The sequence below is a fragment of the Cavia porcellus genome, unplaced genomic scaffold (assembly GCF_034190915.1).
Source record: "Cavia porcellus strain 051 isolate PalLab524CR breed Dunkin Hartley unplaced genomic scaffold, mCavPor4.1 scaffold_1, whole genome shotgun sequence".
Classification (NCBI taxonomy): domain Eukaryota; kingdom Metazoa; phylum Chordata; class Mammalia; order Rodentia; family Caviidae; genus Cavia; species Cavia porcellus.
Genome location: NW_026947484.1, coordinates 128,767,746 through 128,784,441, shown reverse-complemented (window position 1 = coordinate 128,784,441; position 16,696 = coordinate 128,767,746). Strand labels below are relative to the sequence as shown.

The 16,696-nt window shown below is 36.8% G+C and overlaps 1 protein-coding gene across 1 annotated transcript in view; it reads right to left on the bottom strand.

The window, feature by feature from the left end:
• Nucleotides 1–16,696, bottom strand: part of Eeig2 (EEIG family member 2) — a 61,681-nt gene that overhangs the window by 15,443 nt on the left and 29,542 nt on the right. The window contains exons 2-5 of the mRNA XM_003479187.4: nt 16,346–16,466; nt 13,336–13,365; nt 8,306–8,422; nt 5,529–5,575 (exon numbers count right to left, since the gene is read on the bottom strand). Coding sequence (XP_003479235.1) covers nt 5,529–5,575; nt 8,306–8,422; nt 13,336–13,365; nt 16,346–16,466 — 315 coding nt within the window. The remainder of the gene's footprint in view (nt 1–5,528; nt 5,576–8,305; nt 8,423–13,335; nt 13,366–16,345; nt 16,467–16,696) is intronic.

The following is a 16,696-nucleotide window of genomic DNA, read 5'->3' as shown; positions in this document are numbered from 1 at the left end:
ATTACAGTGCATGGACACTGGCTAACATGTCTCCAAAAGCACAGGATGGACATTCTAGAGCTTTAGCCCATGCACTGGACTTGCTCACAGAGTATGCAAGTGACAGATTCTGTGGACAGTCTGGATTTTCCAGTCCCATCAGCCCCAGGAACAGGAGAGTTTAGCTCAGTAGCTGGAATTTAATTCAGTCACTGGTGGACTTTTCCCAAGTTCTCAACCACAGCCATGGAGGTGGAGAGCTCAGACTTCCCAAAGCTCTGTTACAAGGTTTTGCCTGTTTGGACTGAGGCCGAGGAGAACTCTGGACTAATTTATACCCTAAAATAAATACAATTACAAGGAATAGGAGGAATGTGGGACTGTTTTTTCTTTTGTCACCTATGGTGTTTCTTTTTGTAAGTGCCAGGGTGGGGGTATATTGTGGTTCTAAGTGCTGATAAGTCCTAGTTATTGCTTTTACTTCTACCGTATTTCACCAAGTCACATTATGTCCTACAGTAAGGGTTGCGTCATAGGATTTGCTAAATTAGGGTTTCTGCTAGTTCATTAAACTGAATGCAATATCCTTGTATCTTTTTTCACTTTCCATTTATATTTTCTCATCTTTTCTTTCCTTCCCCTCTCACATCCTTTGAAATTTCCTTTCTTTTCTTGTGTGTAATGCTTTTTTTTTCTGGTCATCTGAGACATGGCTTCACTATGTGGCCTAGGCTGGCCTCCTACCTCACACTCCTGAGTGCTGGTATTATAGGGGTGCGCCACAGGTCTGGCAAATACTGTAATTAAAACCTATTTTCTTATGGTTTGTATGTGTGGGGCATGTGTGTAAACAACTGTGTGTAACAGTTAATTGTTGCTTTTGACTGTAGTGTCTTACCTTGGTCTGTCAAGTTCTCCCTCATAAAGGTTGTTTCTTTGGTCATCTAACTTTGTGTTTCTGCTAGTTTACTTACTGGGTCAAACTGACACATATCATATCTCATTTTTCATTTATATTTGCCTGACGCCCTTCTCTCTCTCTCTCTGTCTCTCTCTAAACCTTTCTTTTTTCCCTCCCCCATTGAAGTCTCTCAAACCTGTCTCCTACCTCATTTCTAGGTATACAGATAGTATATCACAATTTTTCTTTCATTTTTTTCTTTTTCTTATTTTTCTTGTTTCTTAGCCTTTCCTTTATTATTACTATTCCTTTGTCTTCCTGCGTTTTTGAAAGAGTTGCAAATTTTAAAAACAAAATTTAAATTATATGTTGATGTATCATTGGTTCTCTCGATATTGATATTACTGGTAGTTGTTTTTGCCTCACAGTGCTGTGCTAGGGATTTAACCTAGTACTTTGAATAGGTTAACTGGGTGCCTTCAAGCTGAGTTACACTCAAAACATCACAGGGAGAAGTTCACTTGTTAAAGATATTGCCACAATAGTGCAGTTTTCTATCCTAACTAATCTATAAATTTAAACACAAGAATCATGAAAAAAATAAGGCAACAACATGCCTCTAAAACTTTGTAACTCTCTAAATGCTGGCCCTATAGACTGATGTGGATGAAATTCTGAAGAATGAAAAACTCTAATAGTTAAAATGATTAAAGATATTAAAGAAAGCCAACTATAAGCAGCTGAATGAATCAATTACTAAGATGATCAATAAACTTAAAAAAGATGCAGTGGATTCCAGAGTTATGACTGTCCTAACATATGAACTACCTGGGTTATGGCCAGAATTTCAGTTTTAACTTCTGACCAAAGTCTTGAGCAGCTTGTGCTTCTAGATGGCCTCAGATACAGATTTTACTCTTAAGAATTCCAGAAGAAACATTACTACATCCTTTCCTGTATGAGGTTATTGAGAAATCCTGGACCAATGTCTCTCTAAGGACACTGAGATCTGCCTGTGAACAGCAGAGAGACTCGAAGCTGTGTAAAGGGGCTTGAGCCGTCAGTTGACAACCCCAGTTACAACCGGCCCTTGGGAACAAACTGAGTTCAAAACTCAAGGGTCCACAGTACAAACAGCCAGAAGACAATGCTAGATATCAAGACCACTTCAGTAAAGATATAGAGGCTATGAAAAGGAAGCATGCAAACATTCTGGAAACAAAAAACACAACTGAAAGTCTCAGCAGTAGGCAAGATCAGTCAGAAGAAAGGATATCAGGACTTGAAGACAGAGTTCATACAGTCTGTAATGAAGAAAAAACAAGAGACAATCAAAAGATTATCAAAGAGCTCCTATATGCAGAACAAATTTAAGGAATACTGAATTTGATGAATGGAATGATATAGAGGCTAACAGAAAATTTATTCAATGAAATTATTGGAGCAAATTTCCTAAAAGTAGGTAAGGAAATCAATACCTAGGAAAAGGAGACATTTAGAACCCAAAATACAACCAAAAAAGAACCTCTCCCCAACACATCACAGTCAAAATGTTAGAAACTCAAAGAATGAATTCTAAAAGCTGCTAGAGAGAAATGCTAAGTGATCTATAAGGGCAAACACATCAGAATAATAGCAGATTTCTCCACACAAACCTGAAAAGCCAGGAAGGTGTTGGGTAAAACTTTTCAAGCTCTAAAAGAAAATACCCAGCAGCCCAGATTACTGTATCCTCGAAAGTTATCCTTTAAAATCACAAGAAAAAAACAAAAAGATGTCCCATGATAAGGATGAACTAAAGAAGTTCATGACCACCATTTCTACCAGTACAATGAATGAGTTGATTATTTAAAAGGATAAGACTGATAAACTCTCAGCCAAACTTAGCTAAAGAGAAAGAAAAGACCCACATCAATAAAATTAGAAATTAAAAAGGCAGATTACAACATACTAGAAATCTAAAGAATCATTAGAAACTTGTAGTCCAATAAATTGTAGAATCTAGAAGAAATGGATAAATTTCTACACACATATGACTTACGAAACTAAGATACAAAAATCCTGAACAGACCAATAAAAAGCAATGAAATTGAGCAGTAATAAAAACTGTACCAATGAAGAAAAACCCAGGACCTGATGGATCTACCCCTGAATTTTATCAGCGACCTAGGTTGGCAGGTGATAATCATGTTGACAAAAACTTTTCCTGATTATAATGTCCTATATATGATCAACAATTGTATACATTATGCAATATTAGTGGATAATTTGGCTGAAACATTTTCTTATGGTGTTAGAGAAGAATTAACACTAATACTCCTTAAACTATTCTATATAACTGAAAGGGAAAGAATGGTTCTAAATTCATTCCATGCATCCTGCATTACCGTGATAACAAAATAGGGCAAGGAAAAAAAAGGAAAATTACAGACCAAATTCCTTGATTAAAAGAAATGTAAAAAATCTCCAATAAGATACTTTCAAACAAAATTCAGTAACTCATTAAAAGGATCATAAACTATGGCTAAATTGGCTTTATCCCAAGGATGCAAAGATGGTTCAACATATGTAACTCAAATATAATAATCATATAAATAGAATCAAGGCTAAAAATCACATGTTACTCACAATAGCTAAATCTTGGAAGTAGACTATCCATCCATCAATAGATGAATGGATAAAGAAAATATATTTATGTACAATAGAGTACTACTATACCATAAAGAATAAAAGCATGTCATTTGCTGGAAAACTAACTCACTCCTTGAAATTTGGCCTTCGTCTGGGTGACTCTGAGGCTTCCTGATGGCCTGGCAAACTCGACTCCATACTTCTGTGATTGCATTTTCTGAAAACGTGACTTTCTGTTTTAAAAACTCTTCTATACTTCCTTTAGGATAAAGTTCGAGCTCATAAAGATGGAATACAAGGCCCTTTGAGGTCTGGTCTAGACCTGTGTCTTGAACTACCAACAATTATACTTTGTTAAGCTATAGAACAAAAGAGAGGGGGTTATTTTAATTTTACAGTAATGTTAAGATTATGTTGAAGGAGGCTGGAAGTGTCGCAGATAAAAAATGACCTCCTATGGGGGCTGGGGATTTAGCTCAGTGGCTTAAGTGCTTGCCTGGCAAGTGCAAGGTTGTGAGTTTGATCCCCGGTACCAAAAAACAAAAAACAAAACAAAACAAAAATGACCTCCTAAAATGAAAACACTACCCACTGGACAGTCCATAACTATCCCATGAGCTGTGACAGTGCCATGAATTTGTGCAAATTGTTTTTCCTTTCTGGACCATCTCCATCCATCGCCTGTGCTTAGTAAATTCCTATTTATCTTAAAATTTAGCTCAGTGCCACCTACTCAGTGAACATTTTCAAGGCTTTCAAGGGACAGTGGTTGGTGATCCTATCTTCTATGCCTCAGTGACTCTCCTGTTGTGTGTAAATCTTTCACACAAGTGAATCTGGCCAGAGCAGGAGCAGGTGTTATTTAGCTGGGTCGGTCAGGCCAATATGAGCACATAGCAGGAAATCAATACATAAGCACATGTATGTGTGAATCCTGGGGCTCTGGACAAATGAGCTGCTTGCTCTAAGCCTTTACATCCTCCTTCAAAAGTATCACAGAGATGTTCAAGAATTACACTGAGAGACAGTGACATTTATGAAATCACTTTGATAAATGGTAATTTGTTTCTTTTAGAATATGAAAGTGCCAGAAGATCACTATTTAAGAGAATTACGTCATCTGGGATTTTCTTTTCACAAGATTATGCAACTACAGCATACAATTTCTCTCTCAAAATATTCTTTTTTCTTCATCAGATCAGTTTCATCATTTTACAAGAACTGGTGGCTACTTGATAAATTGTAGAGAACTACAAAACTCAATTTAGTGTTTAGGGGTAGGTGGCTAGATTGGTTTGCTAGCTGTCTTTTTTTTTTTTTTTTTTTTTGCAAATATTGGCTTTACAGTATAAAATTTAGGTTTCAGAAAAATTACACAATATATGTAACAAATCTTCTGCTCTTAAAGTATTAAAAGTAGAATTTAAATCTGAGAATGCTAAAGATAGCTGTAGTTTTGTGTGTGTGGTTCTAAGGATTAAACTTAGAGCGTTAAGCATGGTAGGCATGCTGCCACTGACCTGTACCCAAGCCCACTGTACTCTTTATTAGTTTCTCTAATTCTGCATCATGAAATATTCGAAAATAGACAAAAGCAGTGAGACTAGAAGAATGAACTCCTCTAGCAGTTATTCAGATATTTGTGCTACACACAGATACTGGATCAAGTTACTTTATTCCTCTGTGCCTTATTTTTCTCATTGTTGGATGAGAATTTTGATTATACCAATACTTTAAAAAATATACTTATATGTATATTTAATGTATATGTATACAAATATGTATATTTAAAATATGCTTTTACTAAAGCCTCAAAATGACAAAAGACCTATAATTTAAGTAATTTAGAGTATATAGAGGTCATTTGGTAATAGGCAACAGTAACTTCTATGCAGGTGAAGTCTGTCTCCCAGGAAAGGATCTAATTGCTTGAAAAAACCATAAAATATTAACACACACATTTAAACAAATGTCTGTTATACTTTCAGGTAAGTACACTTGTTTGGCATCAACTTACGTTTTGAAACATGGATCACCAGACATCAGTTGCATACTGATCAAAACCTAAACATAAGAACAATAAATATTATAAAAGGTTTTTTGAGAATGGAATCCATGTTCTCCGAATCAATGCTTCCCAAACAGTATGTAATCCAGTATTTTCTATTTAAAAAACATTAAATAAAGTCATTGTTGACTTGGGTTATATCTGTATCAAATAACTGCTTTCTATAGACAGGCTAAAATTCATTTTTAACATTCAAAATCTTGCAATTTCAAAAATCAAGAGTGGAAGAGATGAGAATAAAATGCAAGTGCTTCCCCAGTAATGAACTTTTTGGGTGTGTGGGGCTGTACTGACCTGGTTTATGTGTCTTTATTCCCAGATTTCTGTGGTATTGAAGCATCTGGTGATGTTTCCTTGCATTCTGCCATGCTAATGCTTCCCTGGATGCCTGCTGGTGGCTTCTATGAGCACACAGTTTTTGGCCTTTGTTCTAGCTTTAGATCACTTAAAGCTTCTTCTAATTCCTTCTGAAATATCACTCTCTGGTTGCTGACTACCTTTATTTAAGTATCATTTCATATTCCTTTTTTCTTTTTTGAGACAGGCTCTTACTATGTAGTTCAGGCTGGCCTCGAACTCACTGAGATTCTCTTGCCTCAGCTACCGAGTGTTAGGATTACAGGCATGTGCCACCGTGCCGGGCCCATCTCACATTCTTATGGGAATAATAATGGTAATAACAGCAACAACATTAACAAAGATTATGAGAGGAAAATTTATAATGTGCCAGGAATGAGCAAAATGTTTTACACGTTTCACTTCTTTAATCTTCAATATTTCTATGAATAGGATAGATACTGTCATTTTAAACCTAGAGAGATTAAATGATATTTTCAAGATCAGGGAGCTAACGGAGGGCAGAGATGAGACCTGAATATAGGACTTCATGCCCTAAACTTCATGGTCTCAATAAATAACAGATATGTATATGATTACTGTTTTCCAGCTAAAGGCTGCTGTATACCTTCTCTAACTTTATTTCCTTCAGATTTTTTTCATCTCAGGGCTTCCACTACTATCCTCTTTAAAAGGCAAACATCCTGCTATACTGGTTTTCTCATGATCTCTTGTTTCATAGAACCCTATGATCTGATTTCCAACTCCATCAGACAATACTCTTGCATGTCCTGAATGTCCCAGAAAGAAGATGGAGATCACACACAGGTGCATGTGTGCATGCACATTCCTTTTAGGGAACTGTATAGTGCGGTAGAATAGAGAAGACTAAGATTGGAAGAGAGGAGATACTGGTTTTGTCTTCTTAAAAAGATATAGCAGGATGGTGGTGTACATGGCGAGTGAGCATAAGGGCCTGGGTTCAGTCCTCAGTGCCACAAAAAGGGAACGGGTGACAAGAGCTGTTTGTATGCTTATAAGAATCGTTTATTAGAGGGAGAGATGATTAGGAGAGAAAATAATCCAAGAAGAAAAACCCTCAGTTAGGCTAGTTTTGGATTCTGAAGCATAAGAGAAAGGCTACTTGGCTTTCCATGCATTTCAACAGGAGGCTGGAGAGAAAGGTAGCATTGTCAGTTTGTGATGGGAAGACAGTGGATTTGAATTTAACAGATTTTAAGTCCTTAATAAAGGCTAAGGTAAGACCACTGACTTAAAACAAGAGGGGTGTGAGGAGACAGGAGAAAGAAGAGATGAAATAAACTAAAGTTGAGAAAGGGAGTAGAGTACACTGCCAGATGGTGGTGAGCCTTACTTCAATCTTGCCAGCCAGCCTGGTCATATGATCTTCTCCAGCAATATCCAGACTCAGGGAAGACAGAGTGGAAGTCAATTAGGGTTGGAGATTATTCAAGAAGGAGAAATGGGCAAAACAGTCAAGAGTCGTATTAAGAATATGGTTCTCATGGATCATGGAATTAAAGCTGGATAAAGCAAGAGGAGAAGCAAGTGGGGGTTGAAAAATAATGAGAAAATGGCAAAGTGAGAAAGTGGAAAGATTGATGATAGCTAGGAGAGTAGACCAAAAGGGACAGATCATAAGAGACAGTGGTAAGGGAGGGGAAAACTTCATCTGAAGTTTTGGAAGAGGCCTACTTCAGGGATAAGAAAATTGAAAATGTAGCCAGGGATGAAGAAATTGAAAAAGAAAATGCTGCTGGAAATGGGCTAAGAAGTGAGAAGTGTTAGGCACATTTAAGATCAGCTGGTCATGACAGAATATATAGAGAAGACAGTTCATGAGAATAGCTCACCTACATTAATGGTGAAGTCATCTGAAAGAGAGGACAGGAGAAGGGATGAAAAGAAAAAGCGTGAGCGAGGAGGTGCAAGGTGATTACTAGAACTCAGCTCCTGATGGTATTTGGGAAACACAGGGCAGATGCCAGAGTTGAGTTTTGCCTGTCACGCCCCTAGGCACAAGAAAACCCAGGGACTTCTAGGGATATATCACAGTGCTGAAGAAATCACCTTTTAGAAGCTACGGACAGTTTAAGGTCTTTATTCATTTCTTTGCTCCCAAATGAGCAATTACATTGTAGAAGTTGTAGCAGACAAGAAACACCTTAGCATCACGAAGGCCAAAACCTGCTACCTTTCGCTGCTCCTTTGATTTGGACTGGGTTTTTCAATTCCCCCAGGTGGTATTTCAGCGGTGTGGTTAGCTTATGCTCTCATTAGACATCCTGTCTTTGAAAGATATACCTACTATGATTGCTGAAATGCAGGGGATCCCATTGGTTGGCATGTAAATCTTGTAGTGTGCTTACTTTAAGAATGGAGTTATCCTGTCTTGTATTTTTGGTATCATAGCCTTCCAGTAAACAGCGACGAGTAGTATTTCCTGATCCAGCAAACTCTGCCAGGTTTAAATCTGCAAATCCCAGCTATGAAAAGAAAGAGAGTAATATTAATAGAACATCTAGAGGCTTCTACCATATTCTTCTTAAAATAAACATTCAATCCATTCCCTAGACAAGCCTTCTCAAATTTCAGTCTTGGCAGTTTTTGCCACCTTAACAGTACCTGTTGTTTTATTTGCTTTATAAGTGTCCATAAATCGGTTTGATTTTTTTCTGTTTTTTGGTACCAGGGACCGAACTCATGATCTTGCACTTGCCAAGGAGGCACCATGCTGCTCAGCTCATTCCTAGCTCTGGTATGCTTTTTCAATGAAAACTTATTATCTATTTTATTCTCTGATATATCACATACAATCTTTCATATATCACAGATCTAGTGTGTGACATATATTTTTCCATGTATACGAAAATAAATACAATAGTGTTATGGTAAAATTAATGTGTATCATACAACTAAAATCACTGCATATAGCAGTGGCACTTACACCACACTATGGAAAATACCAACAAACCAATCACGATCATTTGTATATCCGAACAGAAAAATGACTGGACTCTCTCTATTTTGGTTCTCACTCTATGCTGTTAACCCCCAGTAAGTATTGCCATTTTCAGGTTTTCAGTTCTCTTAAGTGAATCACAGATTTTCTTTGGTACAAACCTCTTTGTTTCTCTCAGTTTCCAAGACATCCTCCTCGGTGATCATCCTTGCACTGAATCATTCTTTAAGGAACTTTTTACCTATCTCACAGCTCTGCTCCATAACTAACCTCTTTGCTGCCACCCAAAAGTTCCGTTTAAACCTGTTCTTCTTCATTACTACTCAGGTTTGGTCCAATTTTTTACATTTACTCAAAGTTGTTCTACAGTTTTTCCTCCAATGTTGCTCAACCCTATTTCTTACTTGAAGTGGTACTAGAAACAAACTCATTATATAATTATATTTTGTAAATAAATCAAGCTTATTCTTCAGGACTAAGTTTGTGTAGAGTCACTTATTAATAAAAAATGAATTTTTAGAAGATTTTAAAGCACACAGAATGGTATTCAGATGAAGGTTTTAATTGTAGACTGTAACATTATTTCAGTAGCTTTTAACTGGTAGAAAAGAAAAGATTAACCCAGGGAATGGCTGAAGCCCCAACACGTCAGGCACACATCAAGCTACAGGTAACATCTATCTAATTTTCACATTGTTACTCTGGTCTTACTGCCTTTAGGAGGCTAATACAGCAGCAGCAGAAGTCTGGATATGTCCAGGGCAAAATGACTTTCATCTGAGCATGTGAGGACTGAAGTTACTTACTAGGTCATACATTATGAACACACCCTATCTCATCTATTCTCCCTTTCTCTTTGAACCTCCAATGCCTCTTTCCTGCTCTCCACCACCCTGCTGACCTTGCTTCCAATTTCAGAAAATAAGAGCAGTCCAAAGAGCACTTAACTTCCAGGCCCTTCCAACCTCTTCCACCCATTTACCTGCACCTGCCCCACACATTTATTTGTCTTTCCGCTCACAGAAGGAAGGACATACTGGCTGAGTTCCCAAGGCCGACTGCTCTCATTCACTTTTATTACTGCAGCTGTTTTTTCTGTTCCTTGGCAGTCTAAAATTGCCCTTCTCTTTGGGATTGTTCTCATTAGCACATAAATACACTTAAGTTTTTCCTTTCTTAACGAACAAAACCAAACCAAACCTCATCCCACATTTCTCACTAGGCGGTTAGATCATTTTTCTGTTCCCTAGCCCCAGGCAAAATGTCCTGAAAATGTTGGCTAAGCCTCCAGTTCCACAGTTCCTGACCATTTGTTTAACATCATTTCCTCCCTGTCAACCACAATGCTGTGTTCCTTAAAGATGGCAAGGTCACCTCAAGGACTTTAACTCTTCTTTTTTTGCTGAAACATGCTCTCTCACATGGTCTTGTAGCTCTTTTACTCTATTCACATCAACACTCCATGTCATTGCTCTAAAGCATCCTTCTGAGCATCCTAAAGTGTATCGCTTGTCCAGGTCTTAGCCTGTAGCTATTACTCTTTATCCTTACCTGCTTCATTTTTCTCCTTAGATCTTATCTACCATGCCCAAACATATTTTACATTTATTTACTTGTCTGTCCCTTACCCTTCTACTTCTTGTTAGAATGTAAGCTCCATAAAGGCAGGGATTTTTGTCTGTTTTGTTCCCTGTTGTGTCTAGTACTTAGAATGACACCAGGAAAAATGGCACATGATGGGATCTTAATATGCATTTGTTAGGTAAAAGACAGTCCACTGTCTTACTATTCACTGCCATAATACTAATATTGCCACTGTGTTAAAAGATCTGATTAGTCTCTTATGCACTGTATGTTTGTGCTTCCACAAAATTCATATATTGAAACACTTAATCCCAAAAGGATGGTATTAGTGATGTGTGATATAACCTTTTAGAAGTAATTAGATCAGAAAGATGGAATCGTCAAGCATAGGTTGTGTGTGTGTGTGTGTGTGTGTGTGTGTGTGTGTGTGTGTGCGTGCGCTAAGGACATGCTTTATCACTGAGTTATATGCCCAGCCCTGGATTAATTCCTTTTACACAGACAGGAAAGAGCTTGCTTCTCTCTTTGCTCCCTGCCATGTGAGAACATAATGAGTAGCCAGGGATCTGTGCACAAGCGGGGTCTCTCACGAGACTGCACTCTGCCAGCACCCTGCTCTGGGACTTTCCAGCCTCCAGAGATATGAGAAACAAATTTCTGTTGTTCATGGTAATTCGTCAGAGGAGCTCAAACTTTAAGTCTCCACTAAGAAACTATATTAAAAGGCAGAACAGGTCAATATGATGTTAGGCTAAAGGTTATGAGTGAGGTCAATATTTATTGTGCACCTTTTATGTGCCAGGCTGTTTTAAACACAAAAACAGTGAACAATAGGACAAATGCTCTAGCTTCAAAGAGATTACATTATAGGGAGATACTAGACAGTGCATGTTTTCTTTGGTTTTACCAAAATAACTGTCTTATGAAAATAACATACATACACATACAGCCGTATTGATGCTAGCCATTAACTTATTAAAAAATTATTTCCATGTTCCAGGTAATGTTAAATATTGGAAACACGGCACTTTTTTCTTCCAGTGCTAGGGATTGAGCCCAGGGCCTTGTGCATCCTAGAGGTGTCCTACCACTGAGTTATACATCTGGTCCATATAAAATCACTCTTATTCTCATAGTTAATAATGCATTAAAAATAGAAAAAGAAATTCCTTTTTTTTTTTTTTGTCTTTTTCCTTTTTATTGATACCGGGGATCGAACTCACGACTGCCTGCTTGCAAGGCAGGCGCTTATGCCGCTGAGCTAAATCCCCAGCCCCAGAAAAAGAAATTCCTATAGTATAATCTGCTAAATGCTATGATTGAAAAAGACACACTTACAAGAGAGAAAAGGAAAAGTTCTCAATGGGGAAGGATGATTAAGCTGAATCTTTAATGACACATGAGTTGACAAGACAAGAGAAGTCAGAAATACATGCATGGCTGGGAAAACATTAAGTCACAAGGCAAAGAATCTAAAATAAGCAGAGACAATCCAGGAAGTTCATGATAGCATCAGCTTCGTAAGGATGAGAGACAGAGAGAATCCAGATGGTAAATATGTAGAAGAGATGAAGCAGCAGAAATAATTTGCAAACTAAAATGTATCTTATATGCTACACTACAAAATTTTAAATGACCTTTATATGCAAGAAATAGCTGCTTAAGGAGTAAAAGTGGGGGAATGATAGGATCTTATTTTAATTTTCTAATAGGTAAATGTGTTGACTAAAACTTCAACAGCCAGACATCTAGTGTTCAGGAGAAGCACTAGCCAAGAGCAAAGGCATCACACAGAGAACAGGACAGTGGAAAGAGAAAAATATGGGTTCTGGATGAGGTTTCTCAGCCAGCAAGTTAACCAAACAGCTCAATATCACATCTACTTGTTCTGTGAGGTTAAAAAAAAATCTCAAGTTGAGGAAAGTTTTCTGTTATTTGCAGCAAAGAACATCCCAGGTGACTTTATAAACAACTAGTTATTTTGTCTAGTTGGTGGTTAAAACTAGTCCAGGTTCTTGCTTCAAAGGACTGGAATGATGCATGTACCATTTACAGAAAATGTAAATAAAAGAGAAATATGTAGATTTCTGGTAGTATTAACAATTACTCATTCTTCCTATTCAGCAAAAAGTTGAGCACACTAATAATTTCATGTAGCTAATAAAAGAAACAAAGTGCAATAGATCATTGCTTTCCCTCTGTGTTTCCAAGTTCTGCATCTGTAAATTTAACCAATTATGGATGGAAAATATTAAAAAGCTGTGACTCTCTTAAATACACATAGATTTATTCTTGTCATTGCTGTCTAAACAACAGAGCAAAACAACCACATACATCATATTTCTATATTAAGTATCATAAGGAATAGAGAAATGATTTAAAGCATATGGGAAAATGTATGTTATATGTAAACAGTATGCCATTTTATATAAGAGACCTGAGTTGAACAATCTTAGATTTTGTTATTCTGGGGTTGGGGAGGGTACTGGAACCAATCCACTGTAAATACAACCGAAGAATGTATATTGAGTGCAAAGAGGACACAGAGAAAAGTTTCTATTCCACTGAGGACAGGAGGGCCTGGGAATATGTCCCAGGTGACTGAATTATCTGATAGAACTTCAAGGAAACTAGAGATCATTCTCTAGTAAGGAAGCTAAAACTAAACACACCATAATAGGAAATTAGAAAGAAAGACTATGTCTTTTATTGTTGGATACAGCCCTTCAATCTTCAAATTCCTTTACTTAAAAAAGAGTCAACAATTAGAAGCTAAGTCATTTAATTTTTAAGCCTATAGAAAGCAAAGAGCTAAATTACAAGTTACTAAAGAGTAGAAGCAAATCTACTTACCTTTGCATAAGCTTTTCCACCCTTTAACTCCTGTGAAAGATAGAAAGCACCATAAGGTTATCAAATAATTAAAGATTTAAAATTAAGCATATGCTTAATTTTAAGCATATGCATAAGAAACTAAGTAGTTTCTTAGTATCAATGGACAGTAAACATGTGATGATGTTAAATTCCTCTTTGTGGACTCTTCCCAACCCCCCAAAATGACTACTACATTTGACTGTCTATGCACAGCTCTCTCCGATTGGGCTTTTGTCTCCATTTCTCCTCTGTAGTAGTTTTTACAGTTTTCAGTGATCTTCATTTTATTAAAGCCAAAGGCTCTGTCTTCATCATACTTAGTCTCTAAAAAGTATTTGACAGGCTTGGGTACTCCACATCTAGCATTCTTTTTCTGTCTAAACTATACTACAAAGGGAGAAAACAGTCATGTAACTGAGTAGTGTGTCTACAAGCCAAGAATTTCTTTTTCTTTTCTTTTCTTTTTTTTTTTGGTACTGGGGATCAAACTCATAATCTTGTGCTTTCCAGGCAGGTGCTTATGCCACTGAGCTAAAGCCCCAGCCATCAAGTCAAGGATTTCTTCAAGTAAAGATTGCCAGAAGTCAAGTCCTTGAGGATAGGATAGAATCTTTATTCTGAAACTACAGAACCTAGGACAGAGGCATGAAACAGTTTCTTCCCTGGAGGTGCCGGAGGGAGCATGGCCCTGCTGGCATCTTAGTTTTGGATTTCTAACTTCCAGAATGGAGACTGTCTATATATTGGTTGCTTTAAGTCACCCAGTTTGTGGTATTTTGTCACAAGAATCCTGGGAACTAATACAATGTCCTTTTATTTTTAGGTCTTACTCCTGTAATTGGTCTTTGTGTGTGTGTGTGTGTGTGTGTGTGTGTGTGTGCCTGGCTATTGAACTCAGGCCCTCCTGAGTGATAGGCAAGTGCTCTACTATTGAACTATAATTTTAACTCTTTGCTACATCTTTATATGGCTACCTTCCTTCAAATGTTACCTTCTAGTTAACTTTTTATTAACTTTCTCCAATTTTCTAAACTAATCTCTCTTCTCCAAGTTACTCTTTATTACCCTCACAGTACTTTATGCTTAGCACTATCATTATCTAAAACAATCTTATTTGGTTATGTGCTTACTTTCTGGCTTTCCTATCACTTCTTGCCCAACTCCTACCAGAAAATAAAGTCCTCGAGGATGACCTCATTCTGGCTCACATTTGTCCTCAATATTTAGAGCACACTGTAAGCATTCACACATTTGTTGACTAGTGACTGAGTGCTTTGCTGCACCTAGGCATCAGAGTACATTATCAAACTTTTGGTTTTCGTTGGCTAGCTAAAAAATTGTATCTTAGTCACAATTTGAATCTGTGTGTGTTTGAGTATATTTTGTTTAAAAGCTGTTTATACTTTCTTTTTTATGAAATATATACTCTGCCACTTGGCTATTTTTCTAAATGATTGTTGATCACTTTATTATTCATAGGTGCTCTTCCTAAATTAAGGGGATCAGTTGTTTGACATGATTTGCAAATATTTTTTCTAATTTATGAATTTGTTTATAGTATTTTTTGCATTGTACAACATTTTTATATAGTTGTTCACTAATCTTTTATACACTAACTAGGAAGGATTATGTAGAATGAACTCAATAAATGTCACCATCTAGCCATGTACAGCAGAAGCAGCTAGTGGTTTACTATATCCATTCTCCCTTTCTCTAACTTTAGAACTGTTGGCCAGCTATGCCTCAGGTTCACAGCCTTTCTTTCAATTTGGTATGGTCACCTAACTGCATTCTAACCTGTAAGATATGCACACTTAGAGTCACGTCTTCAAAAGGGATGCATTTGTTTTTATGTCACTGGTTTGGGAGACTGGAGTAGCTCTCTTGGATGAGATGGCTGTTACCCTAGAGCACTGGTGCCAAACCTCTGGCACACATGCTGCAGTGGGCTGTTTGTGTTACTGAAAGCTCTATGAGGCTCGCTATCACCGCCCTAGAGAGACACAACATCTGTCTTCCTTAAGCCATTGCTTATTTGAGTCTGTGCAGCAGCTAATTAATAAACCGAACCCTTATAATCTGAGGAACTGGGTGAAGAGTATTTCAGATGAATAAAGCTTACTTAAAGAGCATTAGTTCTTCTTTGTTATGATTTTGTAGACTTTGAGTTTCTTCAACTCAGTTATGCTTTACTCTAAATTTACTTTATATTCATTTTTCTTAAAATTCAAAGACTTATAGCTCATCTTTCAAAAATATAATTGGAATAGTATTTATTTATCTTCAATTTGGATAATGTGTATAAAGTTTACATTTTAAAGCTAGTTTACTAGTACCACTGACTAATACAGTACTTCTTTTTACCAGCTCTCTCCCCAAATAAGCAGGACTGTGTGTGTGTGTGTGCCTGTGTGTATAAAATGAACCATGTAAAACTGTCACTTTTGTAGATTATTGTTAATATGGCTCAACCTAGTATGTAGAAAGGAAATATATAAAAAGTAAAAGACTGACTTGCAATCAGAAAGATTTGTGATTGAATCCCTCCTTTACCATTTATTAACAGTATAAATTTGGCAAGTACTTTTATTCCTCTGAGCCTTAGTTTTCCTAAAAAGAAAAAGATAAAACAACACCTAATTTCAGAGTTGTTATCGAATGTGAATAAATATATTCCAGAGCAATACCTATCAAAGAATAGGAATTTAATAAATGGCACGATATACATATAATCCCCAAGTTAATACAAATATGGTTAATGTGTATATGCGTAGTGACAGTGAGATAAAGGTTATTGAATAGTTTAATTTATAGCTTCAGATTCTTTATCATAGTTGCCACAGGAATTTAAATCATTGCTATAAATGGAAGTGAAATTACATATAGTTTAACAGTTCCAACAATAAAGCAGAGCTAAATAAAGTGAGTTAGTGACTGTGGAACTAATTATGGTTTCTGAAAGTGAAAAAGTAATAGGTTATTTTTATACCTTCCTTACAGATACTCTGTAGATACAAGGATCTAGGATGCCTGAGGTGGCGCTTGCACTCATTTTGCACATAAATGAGAACTTCTTTCTCCAGCGGACGCAGTTTGCTTGCACCACTTCCCTGAATGGGAATTAAAAAGAAAGGCCAATTATTATTGATAACATGTTAAAGGCAGACACACACACATATTCTTTCACTAAAGTCAACAATGCAAATTGATGCACTAAGAAGTATTAATAATGTGCAAAGCAGACAGAAAATGAATTCCTAACAACAATCTGAAAATCTCTAGAACGTTTCAATTATAAGACATTGAGAAAAAAGAAAATTCACTTATTAACTCAACCAGT